Source organism: Magnolia sinica, chromosome 19 (genome assembly GCF_029962835.1).
Source record: "Magnolia sinica isolate HGM2019 chromosome 19, MsV1, whole genome shotgun sequence".
Lineage (NCBI taxonomy): Eukaryota > Viridiplantae > Streptophyta > Magnoliopsida > Magnoliales > Magnoliaceae > Magnolia > Magnolia sinica.
This window is the reverse complement of record NC_080591.1, coordinates 19,566,745-19,589,278: the sequence shown is the minus strand read 5'-3', so window position 1 is coordinate 19,589,278 and position 22,534 is coordinate 19,566,745. Positions and strand designations below refer to the sequence as shown.

The 22,534-nt window shown below is 41.1% G+C and overlaps 1 protein-coding gene across 4 annotated transcripts in view; it reads left to right on the top strand.

The window, feature by feature from the left end:
- LOC131235694 (uncharacterized) overlaps positions 1-22,534 on the top strand; it is a 60,126-nt gene that overhangs the window by 21,390 nt on the left and 16,202 nt on the right. For 3 of the 4 annotated variants that reach the window (XM_058232992.1, XM_058232994.1, XM_058232990.1), the window contains one exon: positions 4,388-4,429. The exons of the other annotated variant lie outside the window; for it this stretch is intronic. In XM_058232992.1, the coding sequence (XP_058088975.1) occupies positions 4,388-4,429 (42 nt within the window). The remainder of the gene's footprint in view (positions 1-4,387; positions 4,430-22,534) is intronic. 4 annotated transcript variants of the gene reach the window in all.

The following is a 22,534-nucleotide window of genomic DNA, read 5'->3' as shown; positions in this document are numbered from 1 at the left end:
TTCATCTCCTCTCTTGAAACGTCTGAAGTAGACCTGCAAAGACTACATGCTGTACATGCTTCTCCTTCACTAAATATGCCATGTCTAGCACAACAGGTAGAGTAGTAGAACCATTTTTTCTAAATTGCAATGACCTCCCATCCTCAAAGAAATGTGAAGTATATTAAAAGAAAGTGACATCGACTGACACATAATGTCTACAGGAGAGGATTATAATATTTATACCCTCGTTGAGTATGAGAGCACCAAAGAAAAATACACTTGATGGCCTTTGGTTCAAATTTGTCAAGGACATAATCAAACCAATGTATGAAACACACAGAGCCAAATATTTTAAGAGGAATTGAAAAAGTTGGAATACGAGAACATAAAACAGAAAAAGAGGATTTCCATCTAAGATAGATAATGGAATTCAATTTATTAGGTAGTGTGCAGTCAAGACTACATCACTTGAAAAAATAATTAAAACCCTCATATTTAATAACAATGCCCTAGTAACCTCAAGTAAATGTTGAGTCTAACGTTTAGCTGCTACATTTTGTTGTAGCGTATATGCACCCGAAGTTTGGTGAATTTTGCCATGAGATGAGAAATATCAATTGAAATCATGAGAAACATATTTCCTAACATTGTTTGAACATAGAATACACTCTTTAGTATTGAATTGTGTTTGTATTTCCATATGAAGTTCCTTAAAACAAGGGAAACTTTAGAATGATTATTCATTAAGTATAACCATATAATTCAAAAATAATCATCCATAAATATAATAAAATATTTGAAATCAGACAAATTATTAACACGGTTTGAATCCCAAACATCAGAACGTATCAAATAGAAAGGTTTATCACTTATTTTGTCCACATGAGGAAGAAATGACACTCTATGATGCTTGTTTAACTCGCAAGCCTCGTACTTCAGCATAGACACATATGACACGACGAAACAAGACTCTTTGAATTACTTTAGGGTGACGAAGCTTGGAATGCCACTGACAAGGAGAGGTATTGCAATGCAGCTCCAGTTAATCCACTATCGAGGTAATAGAGTCCATTCACTTCATGTCCTCCATCAATCATCCTCCCCGTCTTTAGATCCTGAAACTCGCAATATGAGGGATAAAATGTGACAGAACAACTTAAGGATTTTGTTGGCTTACACCAAACACTTGGTGAGCAACATCAATATCAAAGAAACCGAGTCATCGAACTGGTTCGATCCGAGTTTGATTCGAGTTGGGGTTCGATCCAAGTCGAGTTGAGCTCAGGCAAGCTCGAACTTGGTTTGAAATTTTTTCGAGCTCAAAAAATCAGCTCGAACTTAGTTTCAAATCGAGCTTTTTTGAGTTGAGTCGAGTGAGCTAACCGAGCTAACTGGGTTCGTGTACAACCCTAGTTGCAGTAGAATACAGGGCAATGGCCCACGTGATGTGTGATCTCATTTAGCTAAAGATGTTAATGTGCGAGCTTGGGTTCATGGTTGATATTCCCATAAGGTTGTATTAATAATCAAGATGCCTCTCACTTTACTAACAACCTAGTTTATCATGAGAACACCAAACACATCAAAGTAATTTGTCGTCTTATCAAGGAGAAAGTTACTAGCAAGGAAATGTGCATGCCGTTCTTCAAGGCCCAAGATCCATTTGTGGATATGTTCACCAAGGCTTGTGGTCTAGTGGGCCAGCTTGGTCTCTCATGTGCCTTCCTTTTGTTTTATGGGGCTTAAACATGTGTTGGGTTAAGGTTTATGCCCATGGGCTGATGTAACACCATAACTTGAGTGCGGAATGAAATATTTGTAATTTTGCTTTTAGTTAGTGAAGCCCTAATAATATAATAAGGAGGTGGGAGCATGAGAAGGTTGCTATCTTCTCTCTCCTTTCTCTCCCTCTTTCATGCTTTGGAATAAGAGCTAAGCATATTGAGGTTGACTATCACCTCAAACTTGAGAAGGTTTTTGGGGTTGAAATTTCTACTCCTTATGTGATGCAGGACAACTAACCACTTGCTCTAAAAGCTCGAATTGATAGAGCGTGGCGAATCAATCCCTTTATCTCATAGCCTAGGCCCCACATCCCATGGGTTAGGTCCTCGGTTGAACCCCCTTGTGGGGCCCATATCACATGGGTTTTGCCTCACATGAGCCACCCGCCTTACACAAGCCACCCACCTCGAGTGTGCCCCTGCATCCCACATGCCACCCCACTCGAGCCCAGTGTAAAAATGCCCCTGCCTTAATCGCCCCCGGTGAGGAGTCTCGAACACGAGACCTCCCACTTTGATACCACTTTGATGTAGGACAACTAACCACTTGCTTTAAAAGCTTGAATTGGTAGAGTGTGGCGAATCAATTCCTTTATCTCATAGCCCAGGCCCCACATCTCATGGGTTAGGTCCTCGATCGAATCCCCTCGTGAGCCCGACATCACATGGGTTCTGCCTCACATGGGCCGCCCACTTGGAGTGTGCCCCTGCATCCCATAGGCCACCCCACTTGAGCCCGATGTGAAAATGCTCCTGCATCATTATGTCAAGTCTTAGGACCAACGTAATTATGTGTTTACTAAAGCTCTTGGTTGCAGCTAGTTTGACTGCATTATTCCAAGTTGGATTGACAATCTTTGTACCAACTTGAGAGGGAGAGTTGATGGTGATGAATGTGGGTTGTCTGATAGCACAACCTACCTAGGATGGTTGTACTTGTACCTAGCTACTTCGATTATGTGGCTTCTTTCTTGGTCTTATTTGGTACACTTTGTGTACAAAGCTTATTGTAATAAGTGGGGTGGTTTTCTCATTTTTGGTTTATTACTTAAGTTATTTAAGAAAAGGGGTGGGGGCATCCAACCCTATTCTCATTCTCTCTCTCTCTCTCGCCGCCCCGCAACCCCCCCCCCCCCCCAAATTCATCTTCTCTCTTTCTTCCCTATACAAAATTACATAGACCATGCATTTATATGTCTATTTTGCATAGTTGTTAAATGTTAGTCAAGTGAACAATGCAATTACATCACTTGTAATCAAGGCATTTGGGTTGTCATACTAGTGCATGACATTTATTGAAGGAAAATATACATAGATAAACACATTTCCAAGTTAGTTATCAAGCCTGTACACATGGCACGCATGTACAAGATCTGCACCTTTCATCTACCATTGTTTGAATTATCTCTGATATTATCGAAATATCTCTGATATTATCGTTATCTCCAGCTTGGCGATACTGATAACAACGGTAATATTAGAAATTCCAAGCATTAACAATGTATTGCTAAGTATCGCCAACGAATCGTTATCGCCAATATTTTCATTTGTGTAAATTCCAGTTGTCGCTTGTATTACTAATGTATCGATATCACGAATGTGTCGCCAATATTTTCAACTGTGTAAATTCTAGGTGACGCTTGTATCACAAGTGCATTGGCGATATTTCAATAATATTGCCAACGTAGAGATATCACAGAAAGTTTGTTTATCAAAAATAAATAAATTCTATTTCTTTTATTTATTTATGAACACATTTTTGTATGCAATTTTTAATTTGTTGTTGCTAATATTGATAATATCTCAATATTATCATTATCGTAACATGCCTGATATCAAGACCACAATATTTTGTTTCCTTTCCCATTGTTGATGATTTCTTTGGAAAATATCATGAATTGTCGATATTCTGCAATATCGATGAATGTTTGGATGGATGGGATGGTTAGCAAAGCCTGCAAATGGTTCTTACGATGACACACATGCTTTTAAGCCCCCATTAAATGGAAACTTATTGTGTATACATTCTTTTTGCAATTTTTTTAATAGCTAAATATGCAAATATATGTATTTTATCATCTCCTGAAGTTTCACTGAAAATTATATCATTTTCCCCATGTTTTCTCGCATTTCTGGTTATCAGTGATATTGATATTGTTTCCGTGTCCTCGACTAGTGAAACTTATAGCGATACTGATACTTCGAACATTGTCATCTATAAACTATACCATGTATAGGTTGTACATCAAAAGTCACATTGGTATGCTTTTCCGGCTTTCAAATGGAGTATTTTTAAGGATTATGAATGGTTTCTTATGAAAAAATCCAACCAATGGTCCACAATAAATGGGCAAAAGTCCCTCAGTCAATGGCTAGAATCATTTGACTAGTGTGATTTTTGAGGTACTTACCATCCATAGTAAGCCTAATCAAATGAATGACCTCCATCTTCTACACGCGTGCCATGTGTACTTGAAGCAATTTTGATTACTAACTTAGATACCTGCATTTAAAATAGGACTCTCTCTCTCTCTCTCTATATTTAATTCAGGCTTCCCAGATGCTATCAATTTTCAATCTTATGTAACTAACAATGATTTACTCGGTTTATTTTGACTTAGGAGCATTATCAGGTCAAGCTTTTGTCATCTTACAAGGATATGGTATGTATGATCTGCATCTTGGAAACTCAAAATTGCAATGCAATCACTTGTATCTAAAATCTATGCTTACATACTTGTACTAAGGCATTTTCCACGCACAATGAACCTATGAAGTGTAACATATCCATTCAATCATTTGATAATATTCGGAGATGTGTGGTTAACCCTATATCCACTTCATATAAATAAAATATAGAAAAAGTATGTACAATAAATTGTATAAATTGCACAAAAGTAATACCAAAAAACAAGGAAAAATGAAAAAAGAGGCCATAACTTCAATTAGATCATAGGCCATCAAGTCTTTTCTTACTACCTCCACCCACATCCAGTTGGGCCTTCCCCTTACCCTTTTAGAGCCTTCAACTTATACGAACTCACTCCTAACTAGCGTAGTCCTTGTGTCTCCGTTGCACATGAACAAACAATCTAAGTCTATTTTCCCCTCATTTTGTTACCTATTGGTGTGTGTGTGTGTGTGCGTGTGTGTTTTTATGACAACAGGGTGTCCCCGTATCCATCTCAACATTGTCAATGCAGATAAACTCGTCCTATTGGAGATGCTGTTCCTTAATTGCCTAACGTTCTGTCCCATAAAGCATGGCTGGTCTTATAACTATCCTATAAAATTTCCCTTGCAGAGGCACATCTCCAATTCTTCTACCCTGCTTGAATTCTATGGGAAACGTCCTTCTTAATCTCTCCACTGTAATGAATTATCGACCCAAGACATCAAAAGTGGTAATTTTGGGAAACTTCTTGGTCAATGATCTTTACTAAACCCCCGTTCCCACTCCTATTATTACTAAAATTGTGCTCCATATACTTTGTAGTTTGACCAATTTTAAATCCTTTAGATTCTAAAGCACCTCTCCATAATTCCAACTGCGTTTATGCCCTTGTCAAAACTAAACCATTATCAATGGGATCTCTACAAAACTATGTCATCTACAAATAACATGCATCATGAGATCTCTTCTTGTAAATGCCTCGTTAACTCGTTCATATCCAAAAAGGTACGGGCTCAATGCTGATCCCTTGTGAAAGCCCACAGTAATTGGGAACTCACTTGTCTCTCCATTAGTGATCCCTCACATTTGTCATTGCTCCCTCATACCATCCTTTATCACGTCAATATATCCCCTTGAAACTCCTCTCTCCCAACACCCACCAAATTAGCTTTCTAGGAACTCTATCGTAATCTTTCTCTAAATTAATAAAAGACCATGTGGAGATCCTTACTCCTCTCCGTCAATTGTCCAAGTAGGAAAATATCTTCAGTGGTAGACCTCCTTGGCATGAAACCAAACTAATTTTCTGATACATTTGTTTCATGCCTTAGTCTTTGCTCACTCTCTTTCCCTGAGTTTCACAGTATCGCTCATAAGTCATAAGTTTAATCCCATGATAGTTGGTGCAGCTCTATATGTCTCCTTTATTCTTACAAATAGGTATCATGACATTTTTCCTCCATTCGTCTAGCATTTTCTTCGATCTTATAATCTTGCTGAACAACTTTGCCAGCCAATATAACTCAGTATTCCCATCTACTTCCACATCTCTATTGGTATACCATCTAGTCCAAGGGCCTTTCCCGTTTTCATCTTTCTCAAAGCTTCTTTTACTTCAAATATTCTAGTCTTACAAAAGTATCTATGGACTTCAACATTCTTTTAAGCTTATGGTTCCTTCTATCTCTATGCTCTCAGAGTGATTTGTCATTTAACAAGTTCTGGAAATAGCTTCTCCACCTTTCATTGATCTCATTGTCCTCAAATAGTACCCTATGGTCATCACTCTTAATGTATCTCACATGATCTAGGTTCCCACTCTTCCTCCTCTCATTTGTGCAAGTTTGAAGATATCTTTCTCACCTTCCTTTATCCCCAATCTGTTGTAAAGATCATCATAAGCCTTACGTTTAGTCTCACTTATTACTTCCTTAGCAAGCTTCTTGACATTTCTATATTGTTCAAGACTTTCATTGTTTCTAGCCCTTGCTAATAGTTTTTTGTACATCGTCATTTCACCTCTTAGTTTCCTTTGGCTTTTCCCTCTGGATACTCCTAAAACATCTTTTGTGCTTTCCTACTTAAGCCATCTCATTCTGCATAATGTTTACTTCTTCCTCGACATTTCACCTGCCTTCCTCCATCAATTTTTTCCGAATAACATTGTTTTCTCTAATTTTAAATTCCAACATGTAGTTTTTTGACACCTATTAATTTCATTCCCTTTCTTCCGTCTCTTAATGTAAATATCCATAGCCATTAACCAGATGCTTGGTCAAACTCTCTCCAGGTATTACCTTACAGTCTTTACATATTGATTGTTCTGTCTTCCTAAGTGGAAAGAAACCTATTTAGCTTGTATATGATCCACTTCTAAAAGTTGTTAAATGTTCATCTCTCATGTGTTTGCTAGAGCTAGATTGTATGCCATAGCGAAATCATGTATAGCCTCCCCTACTCATTTCTTCTCCCAAAATCATGTCCTCCATGTACCCTCTCATATCTTCTACTTTCTTTTCCTACATGATCATTTAAGTCTCCTCCTACAACTATCCTCTTTTCATTCAAAATTATATCCTTCCAAAATTGTCTATGAATTATATCATCTAACTCTACCTGCATCGCGTATGCATTAATGACAGTATCTCCTCTCCCAACACAATTTTTATTAATAAAATCCCATCACTTACTCTCTCAACATGTACAACTTTATCATCTAAATCTTCATTTACCACTATCGCTACCCCATTTCTATCATCGACCTTTTCTATACCAAATCTTACATCCATCAGTATTTCTAGTTTTGGCCCCTTTCCACTTGGTCTCATGAAGACAAGTTATGTTAACTCCCCTTCGTTTCATTGTATCTACTACATATACCTGTTAATGTTCCTATATTCCACGTGGCAATACAAATCCTATTCTCTCGGACCATTTTTTTTTTTCATCCGCACGCGTCCAGAATGGTGCTGGAACCCTTGCCTACTTCTTACAGCAATTGAGTGCTTTTGCAGCATGTTGCCTCCAGGGAATGCTCTAGCCAACCCTTGCCCATTTCTCACTGCACCTAGGTTATGATTCAGCACGTCACTTACAAGGAGCGCCCTAGCATGAGTTTGGAATGCGAATGTCATATTTTTCGGATTCATTTTGGAAGTTTTGGCATAAGCTTGATGTCGGCTGCCAATCTGACACAACCTTCCTCTTTTATTTAGGCTGGGGACTGGTTACGAGAGCATAAAACTCCCACAGGTGCAATGCAATAGAGTATTACATAATTTGATTACAATCAAGCTCTATCTAATAGCCTGTTACATAGGTTGATTAAATAAAAGAGTTGATTATGAAGGTTGATTAAATAAAAAAGTTGATTACAATCAATGAATTGTCTGACATGATAATTTTTAAAAAAAAGAGTTCCTTTGCTCTATTTCTATGTACAGAAGCTTAGGGACTTTGTTTTACTACGAATAAGATTAGGGATTGTCTATCCTCATCCAATGTCATATTTCTTCATGTCTCAAAGTGACTGAGTGAGATTGTTGATATCCTTCCTATGGGAGCATGTTGAGATCTTTACTTTATATTAAAATCTCTTATCCATTATCTCGATGGCTAATTTTCTTTTTCTTTGATTAGTGATCAAAGGCAATAAAAACACAACAAGAAAGGGCCTTGGGACAATGTTGTCAAAATCGTTATCTATATTGGAAATCGTAATAGGGGTAATTGCATTGAATCACAAATCACATCGTAAATCATAAGATTTTTTCTGATTTTCTAGAAAAAATAAAAAACATCTAAATAAAATATAAATAAATCAGATACAAATAAAAACTCATCAATCACCCATTTTCCATTGACATGAATCAAGAAAAGTAATAAATATAAGGATACCATCAATTTAGAACACATATATTGGCATACATATGACATATTAGGATGGTAAAGGATTCTTCTCTCTTTCAACTTTTTCCCTTTAAGAAATTTACCTTAACAAACATACAAGAGTCCTTCAACAATTTTGTTCTTTTGTACCTTTCTTGAACCTAGAATCACATTGAAAGTAGCATTAGATTCTGCTGACTGAATAAAATGATATCTTGATCTCTTTGTTTGGATTTTTTAATATAAAGAGTCCCCAAATCTCCTCTCTCTCTCTCTCTCTCTCTCTCTTTCAGAAGACAAAAACGAGGAATTTTTAATAGGGGTGGCTCTTTTATATTATTTAGAAGTAAAGGGGTAAAAGAAATGGAAGAAAAAAAATGAAATTTTTTATTTTTCATAGTAATTTCGGCCCCATTTACATAATCCATGATGTTCTTATAATTATTTAGGATTTTTGATACAATAAATAAGAATCTTATTGTGACTCATACAATTTTGATAACACTGCCCAGGAAAAGCTGAAACCCAAAAAACATCGGATAACAACAAAATTGAAACATAAACATACACAGCAACAACATGGCACAAAACTGCCATCTCACCCAACCCAATCCTGAACTAACACAAACAAAGCTAAAAAAATAAAAAAGATAACTTACAATCCAAACACAAGGAAAGACTAGAAAACTTAGCTCTGATTCAAGATTCTCCTATAAAAGATTTGAGTTGACGAACTAGTGGGATCCAGCTTTAGCAAAGCAATTAGTCTCGGAGTTGGGACTTGGTGGAAACTGAAACTCTGATCTGCACACATCTCAGTTGCCTTCTGCATAATAATTTGAAAACTTCCAGGGAAAGTAACCAGAGTGCCCAAGAAATCGCATATGACGAATCACCTTCAATCACTGCTATTAGAAAACTGAAATCACACTGCCACCTTGACTTCTTGAGTAAGGCTGATGCTTCCATGAAATTAGAGTCTTTGATGCCCACAGACCTGGAAACTCGATCAACACAGATCCAATAGTCCCTCACTATGCTGCCAATCCCAGCTGGCCCAGGACTACCAAAAGAACAGTTGTCAACATTGAGTCTGAAATGCTCCATTAGAGGGGTTACTACCCAGCTGACTAGCTTTTGGCTCATATTTATTTATTTTTTATTTTTTTATTTTAATGATGAAGAATTTTATTAAGAAAAACAGAAAAAACTATACAACCGGGCAGGGAAAAGAAAAAAAAGAGAGGGTCCACACAAAAGACCACCTGAGCGCTGATAATTTACAACTCAGCCGAAAAATTATAACTCAGCCCATTCAGAGAGAAGAGAATTCACCCCAAAAATAATCACTTGACTGGACCTAAAACGAATCTGGAAACGCCTCTAATCCCCCCTCCCCCCCCCAAAAAAAAAGGGACCACCAGATAGCAAGGATAGAGAGGTGCCATTTAGAATGAGAGGAATACCCATTGCCTCCCCCATGCCAGGCCCAAAGGAGGTCGGGAACTAACTTCGGCATCACCCAGTCCACTCCAAACAACAGTAAGAAGTGGGCCCTAATCTGTTGAGGAAAAGGGCAGAAAATGAAAAGATGGTCCACTGTCTTGGCTTCGCGAAAACACATTCAACACATGTTAGGGATCATCATATTTCTCTTCTGAAGATTGTCAATCGTCAGAACCTTCTTTCTTCCCACCAGCCAAACAAAAGCAGCTACTTTTGGAGGGTCCCCATAGGACCAAAACTGACCGGGGAACTGCTCGATCAGGCCGGACAACTTGGAATAGAGCAGCTTGTAGAATTACTTAACTGTAAATTGGCCTGAGTTGTGAAGCTTCCACACCATCACATCAGCACCTCCTTGCGGCTGGACCCCCTTTAGGCAACTCAGCAGATTGATAAAATCTATTGTCTCGTCATCAGAAAGGTTTCTCCGACAACTTGGAGTCTGAATAAATGCTGATCCTATCTCTGCAAAGCAATTAGCCACTATCAAATTTGGATGAGCTGCAATATCTGCTAAGGCTGGAAAGATGGACCAAAGCGGAGTCTCGCCACACCAACAGTCATCTCAAAAACGAGTCCTCGAACTGTCACCCACTGAGAACACCACACCTTGCTAAAAAGAGTCCCGGATCGACATGATGGACTTCCAAACATAAGAAGCCCTGTAGAGAGAGGATCTATTTGTTTCCCATCCCCCCATCGAGGTACCATACATGGAAGCGACAATGTCACGCCACATGTGACCATCCTCAGATCCAAACCTACACAACCATTTGTTCAATAAGGCGGAATTCATAGTCTTAAGTGGCCGCAAACCAACTCCCCTTTTAACAACAAGCCTACAAACATCTTCCCATTTTAAGAGGTGAAATTTGAAGCTTTCATCAGACCCCTTCTATAAGAAGTCCCTCCTCAGATGCTCTAACCTACATAACACTGCTTGCGGACATATGAAAAGAGACATGAAGTAGAGAGGCATATTAGAGAAGGCAGTCTTGATCTGGGTAATTGATGCGGACACAGGTGCATTCAAGGTGTACCAACGAAGAAAGCGCCAACCACAAGTGCCGTCCTTGTGGATAGGCGAATATTGAGGAGCTGAAGACCTTTCACATGTGATTGGACATATAGAAGACCCCACTTAGGGAAGACACATGTGAAGGAAGATTGGAGAAAGAGGACCGAGCGCCCAAACTTTTCCATACTTATGTTATTTGCACGTTTTTTGACTTAGTTAGCGGTCTTTTAGTAATCTTATATCTTTATTTGCTTATCCTAGGGGTATTTTAGTAATTTTATGTCTTTATGTGCTTATTTAAGTGGGGTAAAGCCCTAAACACGAATTTCAACTATTGATGAATGAAAAGCAAACCCTTTGGTTGCCTCCTTCCTCTCTTCTCTCTAATGGTGCTTCTTCTCTTCCCTTGTTCTTCTTCTTCTAATTTCTTCTCGTGCCTCTCCAACTTCTTTAAGGTAATAATTTTCTTCCTTCTATTTTTCAGTTTTGGCTAATCCTTCTTCGATCAAAATCTTGAGAACCGATTTAAACCCTAAACCCTCAAATTCTCAAATCCCTAATCCGAGAAACTTCTTGGTTCTTCGGACTAGTGATTTTCATTGATCGATTGGGTGTGACCATGCAAGATCGGGAGGTCTCATCCCTCGCCGGATCCAACCTAAGTAGTAATTGAATTCCATAATCTATGGTTGTAGTGATGGCCCGCTCCATTGCATGTTTCCTTTATGATTTTCTCAGTTATGATGATTACTGTTAGAATTTTAGATCATTTATTCCTTTTATTTTCGTTGTTTAATTATGTCCATGAGCATGCATCATAATTAGGGTTGTCCTGCGTCAAATTTGGTATCAAAGCCTAGGCTTGCATGGATTTTGTCTAGATCGAGTTATCAAATTAGGGTTTTAATTTTTAGGTTTAACTTAGGAAAGTTCCAGGTTTAGAAAGTTTTCAATTTTAAAAACTTTCCAATTTTAGAAAGTTCCTAATCTAGAAAATTTTCAGATTTGAGTTGTTTTCTGTTTCAACTTAATTGTGTCATTGCATAGTAGTTTTGCATTCATCGCATTCATCTTGAAAGTCATAACACCTAGTAGTCTAGTTAGGTAGAGTTTGGCTCAAGTCTTCATTGTATGCCCACGAGAAGAGGTAGAGGTTTCGGACTTCAACCTACCATGAATAACGAGCAGTTATCTGAGTAACTTGCTCAATTGATACAAAAGATAACCGCCCTAGAAGCGGGTCAAAGGCGTGAGTTTGCCCGCCTTGAGAACCAAATTACCACTACTATGACTAAGGTGGAGCAACTAGAGGCGTCCCAAATGGAAAACCTCGCTGTAGGAGAAGATGCGCACTCCCAAGTGGAAGGAATCATTGAAGAACGTGCTGCCACACGTGGTGGTAGTGAGGATAGAGATCGTGGTAATGGTCGTGGTATGGTGCAAGAGGCACGAGCCACATGTGGTCATCAAGACCGCTATGATCCAGATGAGCGTGCGATGAAGAGTGTGAGAGTTGAGGCCCCGAGTTTTGATCGGCGCTTGGATCCCAAGGCGTTCCTTGACTGGGTTGCTGACATGAACCACTACTTTGAGTAGTATGGCATGTCGAAAAACCGTCAAATGCGGTTTGCTAAGATGAAGCTTGTGGGTCAAGCCAAGCTCTTCTGGACCAACACCGAGCGTAGGATAGAGAGAGTTGGTAGAGCCCCTATCACACATTGGTATGAGATGAAAGAGAAGTTGAAGGAGAAGTACCTTCCTCTCTCATACCGTCAGAAGCTCCTTGACCAATGACAATCCTTACGCCAAGGGTCAATGCATGCCGCTGACTGCATCGCTAAATTTGAAGAGTATGTGATGCGATGTGATATCCGATAAGACCCTCTAGTAACGCTCTCGCGTTTTAAGTCGGGCCTTTGTGCTGATATTCTGCGTGAGCTTATCACTCGGCCCTTAACGGACTTTGATGATGCATATCAAGTAATGCAGGAGTTAGAGCAATATCTGAAGGCTCCTGTTGTTCGTCGTTTTGAGTCCCGAGACTCCAATACTAGATCTAGTTCCCAAGGAACTAGACCTAATATTGGTAATCAACCTAGGGCACAGGCGACCATTCCGCCTAGGCCTAGGGAGGACAAGGGCAAAGGGATTCTTGGTGCCGGTCCTAGTAACATGAGCCAAGTGAGGTGCTATGAGTGTGGCAACCTTGGCCACATGTCTAATCAGTGTCCTACGAAGAGCCGTGGGAGAGCCTTAGTTATAGGCGAATCCCACGAGGGTGGAGATGACCAGGGTGATTATGAAGTTGAAGAGTATCACCCTGAAGGAGGACTTACTGATGAAGAAGTGGATGGAGAAGCAACGCTTGCAGTAGTCAGGCGTGTGTTAGCTCAGTCTAGAAGTAGTGCTGACCGGCGTCGAAGCACTATCTTCTACACTATTGCCAAGTGTGGTGAAAAGAATTGTAAGGTGATAGTGGACAGTGGAAGTTGTCAGAATATGATTTCCACTAGTACCTTAGATCGCTTAAAACTGAAATCCACACCTCATCCAGACCCGTATAAAGTTTCTTGGGTTGACAAGACATCCCTACCGGTCACCCAGCAATGTCTAGTCCCAATCGAGTTTGGGTCATATAAAGAGTCCCTGTGGTGTGATGTTTTACCTATGGATGTGGGGCATGTTATCCTAGGTAGACCGTGGCTATTCGATAATGATGTCACGATCTTTGCCGTTCGAATGCATGTACTTTTATGTATAATGGTAAAAAGATCAAACTTAATCCCATGCCACCTGAGAATACACTAGGTAAGAAGAAGGATGAGAAGGCAAGTGAGCCTAGAGAAATGGGGAAATCCAAACCTAAGTCTTTACATATAATCAGCAAGAGAGTTTGAAAAAGAGGCTAAGGAGGATTCTATGGTGTATGCCCTTGTGGCTAGAGAAATTACACCTGAGGTTCCATCAGAGTTGCCCTGTGAGGTGACCTCGGTCCTGAAGGAATACGGTGATGTATTTCCTGAAGACTTACCGAATGAGTTGCCACCTATGAGGGACATACAACATGCCATTGATCTTGTCCTGTGGTCTACTCTACCGAACCTTCCTCACCACAGGATGACCCTGCAACACATGCAGAGTTGAAGAAGCAAGTTGATGAGCTTCGCAAAAGGGTTTCATCCAAGAGAGTATGAGCCCGTGTGCCGTGCCTCGCATTGTTGACGCTAAAGAAAGACGGCACGTGGCGCATGTGTGTGGATAGCCGTGCCATAAACAAAATTATCGTCAAGTATAGGTTCCCTATACCTAGACTTGATGATATGCTTGACATGATAGCCAGTCCACTATATTCTCTAAGATAGACCTCAAGAGTGGATATCACCAAATTCGTATACGCCCAGGAGATGAGTGGAAGACGGCGTTTAAGACGAAAGATGGGTTGTATGAGTGGTTGGTCATGCCCTTCGGCTTGACTAACGCACCCAGTACTTTCATGCGGGTGATGACCCAAGCTTTGAGGCCGTTCATGGAAAAATTCCTAGTGGTGTACTTTGACGATATTCTTATTTATAGTACCACTAAGGAATCACACCTTGAACATTTAAAGAAGGTCTGTAGTGTCCTTAGGAAGGAAAAGTTGTACGCTAATCTTAAGAAATGTGCATTCATGTCTAACCAAGTTGTGTTCTTAGGATTTATAGTGTCATCTGAAGGGATGCGGGCAGACCCTGAAAAAGTCAGGGCCATAGTTGAGTGGCCAGAACCAAGGAACATTCATGAGGTGCGAAGTTTTCACGGCTTAGCAACTTTTTATCGTCGGTTCATTAGGGGTTTTAGCACGATCATGGCTCCCATTACTGAGTGCATGAAAAAGGGAGAGTTCGTGTGGTCTAAAGCCGCCGTCAAGGCTTTTAAAGAAATTAAGGGCAAGATGGTGGAAGCTCTGTCATGCGTCTACCTGACTTTTCTACAATCTTTGTAGTAGCGTGCGATGCGTCTGGTGTCGGTATAGGTGGAGTGTTGAGTCAAGAAGGACACCCAATGGCCTATTTCAGTGAAAAACTGAATGAGGCAAAACAAAAATACTCCACTTACGACAAAGAATTTTATGCGGTAGTGCAATCCCTGAGACATTGGTGACACTACCTCCTACCGCAAGAATTCGTTTTGTTTTCTGACCATGAGGCTTTGAGATATTTGCATTCTCAGAAGAAACTCAACCCAAGGCATGCCAAGTGGGTAGCGTTTCTTCAGGAATATTCGTTTGTTTTGAAACACAAGGCCGGGGTTGAAAACAAACCGGCGGATGCCCTTAGTAGGAGAGTGGCGTTGCTCAACTCTTTGAGTGTAGAGGTAGTCGGATTTGAGCAACTGAAAGATGAATACCCCATATGTCCTGATTTTGGGGGTACTTACACGTCGCTCTCTAGTGACCAGCATATTATGGGTGGATATGTTCTTAAAGATGGCTTTCTTTTCAAGGGAGACAGACTTTGTATTCCACGTATGTCCCTTCGTGAATTCCTCATCTGGGAGCTTCATTCGGGAGGGATAGGGCCATTTTGGTCGTGATAAGACCATTGCCCTCGTGGAAGATCGTTTATGGCCAAGCCTCAAGCGAGACGTAGCCAAAGTTTTAGGGCAGTGTCACTTATCAACCGGCAAAGCAAAGAAAGCAAAATACGGGGCTGTACACCATTGCCCGTGCCACATGCTCCGTGGCAGACATTAGTATGGACTTCGTGCTCGGGCTTCCCAAGACTATAAAAAGCACGATTCCGTTTTTGTCGTTGTGGACCGTTTTTCTAAAATGGCGCATTTCCTTCCATGTTCGAAGACGTCAGATGCGTCTCATGTTGCTCGTATCTTTTTTGATGGTGTGGTGCGTCTCCATGGGTTACCTAAAACCATAGTGTCTGATCGTGATGTTCGATTTACTAGCTATTTTTGGAAGACACAGTGGCACATTATGGGAACTCATTTGCAATTTTCTACTGCTTACCACCCACAAACAGATGGTCAAACTTGAAGTGGTAAACCGTAGCCTTGGAAATCTTCTACGTTGTCTAGTGTGTGAACATGTTAAGACTTGGGACCTAATTTTACCAACTGCCGAACTTGCTTATAATGGGTCCAGTTAATAGATCTACGGGGTTGAGTCCTTTTGAAATTGTTAGTGGTTATAAAACTAGAATGCCGAGAGATCTCTTACATATGTTTGTTACCCAAAGTTCTTCTGAGTCAGCCGATGAATTCTCAAGCCATATTCATGTTTTGCATACACATATTAGACAGCTGTTAAATAAGAGCAATGATGATTATAAAGTTTTAGTTGATTCTCATCGTAGAGTGCAAGAATTTCAAGAAGGAGACTATGTAATGGTGCGAATAAGGCCCGAGCGATTCTCTCAAGGATCTTGCAAAGAAATTACAAGCGCGTAGTGCTTGACCATTCAAGATATTACAAAAGGTTGGGTCCAACGCGTATCGGGTTGACCTTCCATCTGAAATGAGCATTAATCCAACTTTTAATGTGGAAGATCTAGTCCGTGCCCATACTCCCATTGTTGATACATCATCCCTTTCATGGCCTTTTTCTGAGTTTGCTACCCAACCCCTTCCACCCCCACCTCCACCCATTACCCATAAAGAAGCAATTGAGGAATTCTTGGATGACGAGATAGTATCCACGAGAGATGGGGGTTTCCAAAGGTATCTTGTCAAGTGGAAGAACAAACCATCGTCTGAATCTACGTGGCTGTCGGGCGACGCATTGCAGGGTATCGATCCAGATCTACTCGAGCGCTACAAAAGTTTCAACTCGTCGGAGTCGAGTTTTTCTCACCTGAAGGGAATTGATGCGACACAGGTGCATTCAAGGTGTACCAACGAAGAAAGCGCCAACCACAAGTGCCGTCCTTGTGGATAGGCGAATATTGAGGAGCTGAAGACCTTTCACATGTGATTGGACATATAGAAGACCCCACTTAGGGAAGACACATGTGAAGGAAGATTGGAGAAAGAGGACCGAGCGCCCAAACTTTTCCATACTTATGTTATTTGCACGTTTTTTGACTTAGTTAGCGGTCTTTTAGTAATCTTATATCTTTATTTGCTTATCCTAGGGGTATTTTAGTAATTTTATGTCTTTATGTGCTTATTTAAGTGGGGTAAAGCCCTAAACACGAATTTCAACTATTGATGAATGAAAAGCAAACCCTTTGGTTGCCTCCTTCCTCTCTTCTCTCTAATGGTGCTTCTTCTCTCCCCTTGATCTTCTTCTTCTAATTTCTTCTTGTGCCCCTCCAACTTCCTCAAGGTAATAACTTTCTTTCTTCTATTTTTTTTGTTTTGGCTAATTCCTCTTCGATCAAAATCTTGAGAACCGATCTAAACCCTAAATCCTCAAATTCTCAAATCCCTAATCCGAAAAACTTCTTGGTTCTTCGGACTAGTGATCTTCATTGATCGATTGGGTGTGACCATGCAAGATCGGGAGGTCTCATCCCTCGCCGGATCCAACCTAAGTAGTAATTGAATTCCATACTCCATGGTTGTAGTGATGGCCCGCTCCATTGCATGTTTCCTTTATGATTTTCTCAGTTATGATGATTATTGTTAGAATTTTAGATCATTTATTCCTTTTATTTAGGGTTGTCCTGCGTCAGTAATGCAGCCCCCTAGAGATCTGTAGTGGCATCTCCACTTTCACAGAATGCTCTCTATTCTCTCTATCACCTTATCCCAATGAAAGGAAGCCGATTTCCCCATGCAAAGCGGAAGGCCGAGATAGACAGAAGGGAAGGAGCCAACTTTGCACTCGAAAGAAGATGCCAACCGAACTAAATCTGCCTCGGCAAGATTGAGTCCTAGGAGCTCACTTTTGGCCACATTGATTTTTAGCCCAGAGACCACTTCAAAACACATCACCACCTTCCTCAAGTCTTCCACCATAACAGAGTCTGCCTCGCGAAAAACTAGGTTGTCGCCTGCAAATTGAAGATGAGACATTGAAGTTGACATACTACCCACCGAGAAGCCCAAGAAGAAGCCAATGGCTTAGGCTTTGGCCAACATCCGATCGAAGGCCTCCGCTATCACTAGGAATAGATAAGGAGACAAGGGATTCCCTTGCCAAAGACCCCTAGAGGCTTTAAAGAAACCTTTAGGGGAACCATTAACGAGGACTGAGAAAGAGGGGGATCTAACACAAGCACGAATCCAAGACCTCCATTTCGAACCACACTCCAATCGGCCTAGCATATAATCCAAGAAATCCCACTCTACATGGTCGAAAGCCTTCTCTATGTCCAACTTGCACACCACCCCCACCTTTTTCTGCTTGTACCTTGCGTCGATGCACTCGTGCACAATCAGGGCCATATTTATAATCTGTCTACCTTCCATGAAAGCCGCCTGGTTGAGAGAAATCACTTCAAATAGAACTTTCTTGAATCTTGATGCAAGGGCTTTAACCAGAATTTTATTCAGACTACCGATAAGGTTGATATGATGGAAATCCTTGAGCTCTTCAGCTCCCTCCACTTTGGAAATAAGCACCACAAAAGAGGCACCTAATTCCTTCGAGACTGACCCCTCAACAAAGAATTCCTCAGAGAGATCCAACAAATCACGCTTCAACACATTCCAAAAAGCCTGGAAAAAACCTATAGGATACCCATCAGGCCCAAGGGATTCATCCCTCCCCAAACTGTAAGCATCTTCCTTAATCTCTTCTTCCGAGAACTTCCGATGACTCTTCTTCTATTATTCTGCCAAAATCAAGAAAGTCCAGTCTTGGTTAAGACCAACTATCCGAAGAAAGAAGTCTATGGAAGAAGCCAATTATAGCCTCGTAGATATCCTCCTTTTTATCCAGCATTTCACCTTCAATCACAATGGAAGAGATCCGATTACATCTAGCTTTAGCTGAAGCAACACCATGGAAGAAGCTTTTGGCTGACGCCAACTTCCATTCAAAACCTCCTCTCAGTTGGATAAAAGCATAAAGAGGCCAAGAAGCCTATCAATCCGGGGCTTGGGGTACCCCAAGAAACCAAATGATAAACAATCAACAAGAAAATGCCGTAGGCCAACTTCTTTTTCCTGCCAAAGATGCAATTATCTCTTTCCGGCCAAATACACCAAAGAGAAATATGCAACATCAAAATTACCCAAAGGTATCTTCCAGTAGAATCCCACCCATCAGACCTCCTACTACGAACCAAAACAGGGACCAACTTCCTTAGAGTAAACACAATGATTGAGAAGATAATCAACAGATTCCTTCTCCAACAAAGCAAAGTATCCCAAAATGGTTATGTAATGACCATTACACAATGGTAACAATGGTAGTCATAATAGCCGTAATGGTTGCTACGGAAAAATTGGCTCATAGCAGTTTGTTATGGGGCCTAAATAGGTTTTTGGTGCAGGACGATTAACTACTTGCTCTAAAAGCTCGAATTGTTAGAGTATGGCGAATTAATCCATTTATCTCATAGCCCAGGCCCTGCATCTCATGGGTTAGGACTTCGGTCGAACCCCAATCACATGGGTACTGCCTCACACGGGCTGCCCACCCCGAGTGTGTCCCCACATCCCACAGGCTACCCCACTCGATTCCAATGTGAAATGTGCATTAATCACCCCTGGTGAGGAGTCTCGAACACGAGACCTTCCCCGTGGGCCCCGCCCACCTCGGGTGTGCCCTTGCATCCCACAGGCGACCCCACTTGAGCCCAGTGTGAAATGCCCCTGTATTAATCACCTCCGGTGAGGAGTCTCGAACACAAGACCTCCAGCTTTGATACCAATTTGATGCAGGACAATTAACCACTTGCTCTAAAAGCTCGAACTGTTAGAGTATGACGAATTAATCTCTTTATCTCATAGCCCAGGCCTCACATCTCATGGGTTAGGACCTTGGTCGAACCCCCCTCGTGGGCCCCAAATCACATGGGTACCGCCTCACACGGGCCGCCAACCCCGTGTGTGTCCCTGCATCCCACAGGCTACCCCACTCGAGCCCTGTGTGAAATGTGCATTAATCACCCCTGGTGAGGAGTCTCAAACACGAGACCTCCCCGTGGGCCCTGCCCACCTCGAGTGTGCCCCTGCATTTCGCAAGCGACCCCACTCGAGCCCAGTGTGAAATGCCCCTGCATTAGTTTTTTTTTTTTCCAAAAAAAAAAAAAACTGTAATAGCCGTTACGAGGGCTGTAGCAGCCATTATGGCCCATATCACAATGGTAACAGCGGTGGCTGTTATGGTCATCATTACCATTATGGAATACCTTAAAATAAAGACAACATCTATTAGGCATGTGCATTTATTTGGACTTCAGGTGGTCTTGTCTTACCTAACCCAACAAGGTAGACAAAAGCCCCACTTTTTGGAGGGAGTTTTTAGGACCAGATCCTACAGAAAACACGACACATGAAAGTAGCAACCACAAATAACTTGGTATAAAGAGATTGGGTAGAGATTGCATCTTTGGAATCCAACCCCCAAATTCTATCGTCACAAGTATTTCTAGGAATACATACCATCCACAATAGACTGCATACAAGTCAAGTCATCAATTTCTTCATCTTTGAGGTTCCCTCTGAAGGAGGGACTCCACAGTCCACACCACTGAAACCCAACTCTCTTAAAAACTTGATTAACAACAGCTCCTTTCCTCTCTGCGATCCCATAAGGGCATGTTTGGCTACATGGAATCCAAGGAGGGACTCCACAGTCCACACCACTGAAACCCAACTCTCTTAAAAACTTGAAACATGGATTCTAATTTTGGAGTTTTTGTTTGGATAGAAATGGAAAAATCATATTCCCTCTCACGATAGTCACCTAGTTTCTTGTGCCAAAAGCCCAAGTTATGGAAAGGTGTCATAAATGCTTTGTGGGATCCATCTTTTTCTTTGCTATCCAAATAACAACAAATTGTCACATCAAAGGAAAATCCTTTTCCTATTCCATTGTTTGGAAGGTACTCCTTGACATCCAAAGATGGCATAAGAGAACCAAAACAATCACATGGGGGGACATCACCTGTCCAGATGTCTTACCAAAACTGGTGGAAGACTTGTATCCCACTTAGAGTTGGGCACCGGATGACTTGACTCGCCTGACTCGACTTGTCCAACTCGTTTAAACTCGACTCGACCCGAACCGAATGGGTGAGTCGGTCTGAACCGAGTAGGCTTCGCCCAATCTGAACTCAAACCGAGTCGAGTTCGAGTTACCCAGTAACTCGACTTGACTCGACCCGAAACTCGTTCCTGTCAGACCCGACTCGATCTGAAACCGACTTGACTCGGATCTGCGTATATATATATATATATATATATATAATCCTAATTTCTAAGTATTTCTAACCCTATACGCCGATCCCGAACCCACCCCGACCCGATCCCAATCTCTCTCCCTCATCCTCCTCCTCTTCCAAGCTCGGCAGCCACCCACCACCATCACCGCCCTCCTCCTCTCTCTCTCCTCTCCACTCCCTCCCTCCCTCCCTTCTCTTCTAAACCCAACAACCACCCACCACCATCACCACTCTCTCTCTCTCTCTCCCTCTCCCCCCTCTCCACTTCCTCCCTCCCTCATCTCTCGATCCGAATCAGTGCCAATTCGAACCGATTCGGTACTTTTGACCGGGTCGGCCTCGGTTCAGATTAGTCCATGCCAAACCCGGACTCGGATTGGTTCAGGCATGTTGGACTCGGTACCGAGTTGAGTTCGGGTCAAGCCTATTTCAAAACCGGATTGAGTCGGGTCAGCCCTAACTCGGTCCGACTTGACTCGATGCCCAACTCTAATCCCACTCTGAATCAAAGGAATTTATGATAGAATGGCCGAACCCCTGAGACTCCCCTCCATATAAAAGGCCCAACATAATGAGAAGCAATTGTAATATCCCAAACAAAGAAGGTGTAATTCGGTGGTTCAAAATCAAAGGTAGGCAATGTTCAAAATATTGGTATTGCGTTGCATATCGCACCCTTGGGATATGGATGCACATCGGTTATCGCATGGATATTTCGATTATATCGCATAATGTGTCGTTGTTGTTGGAAACATGGGGAAACATTGGGAAATTGGTCAAAATTTTCAATGAAACCTTAGTAATTGTTAAAAAAGACATCAATATACACTTATAAATCAAAACATTACAAAAAAAAAAACAACAAGTGCACATAATAGGTTTTCTTTATATGGGGTCCTAATATATATGCTGTCTAACTGAATTGATGCAAGTATATTCAAAGTATATTCATATAATATATAAATGTAAGAAGACATGTGGAAATACAAGCAATACATTCAAAAGCGAATGAAAAATTTAATTTTAATTTTTTTTCAATTTTCCGCAACTTGGCCCATCTTGTCCAAATGTTGAAATCGAAGCTCCCAATCCATGATTTTTCATGCAAAACATGAAAAATTAAGGATTCGTAACAATTCGACACTGATTTAACATGATTTACAGAAAAAAAAAAAAAGGATCGTAAATCGAAATTACTCACCGGATCAAACATGTGGGATATATCCCACTACTCGTGCGTTTTGTATGGCATATGTGGGATAGTATATCGTGGGATATATTGGCTGATATCTTTGATACTTGAAACACTGGAGGTAGGTGGAATTATGTGGTTCGTGTTTAGGTTACTGGA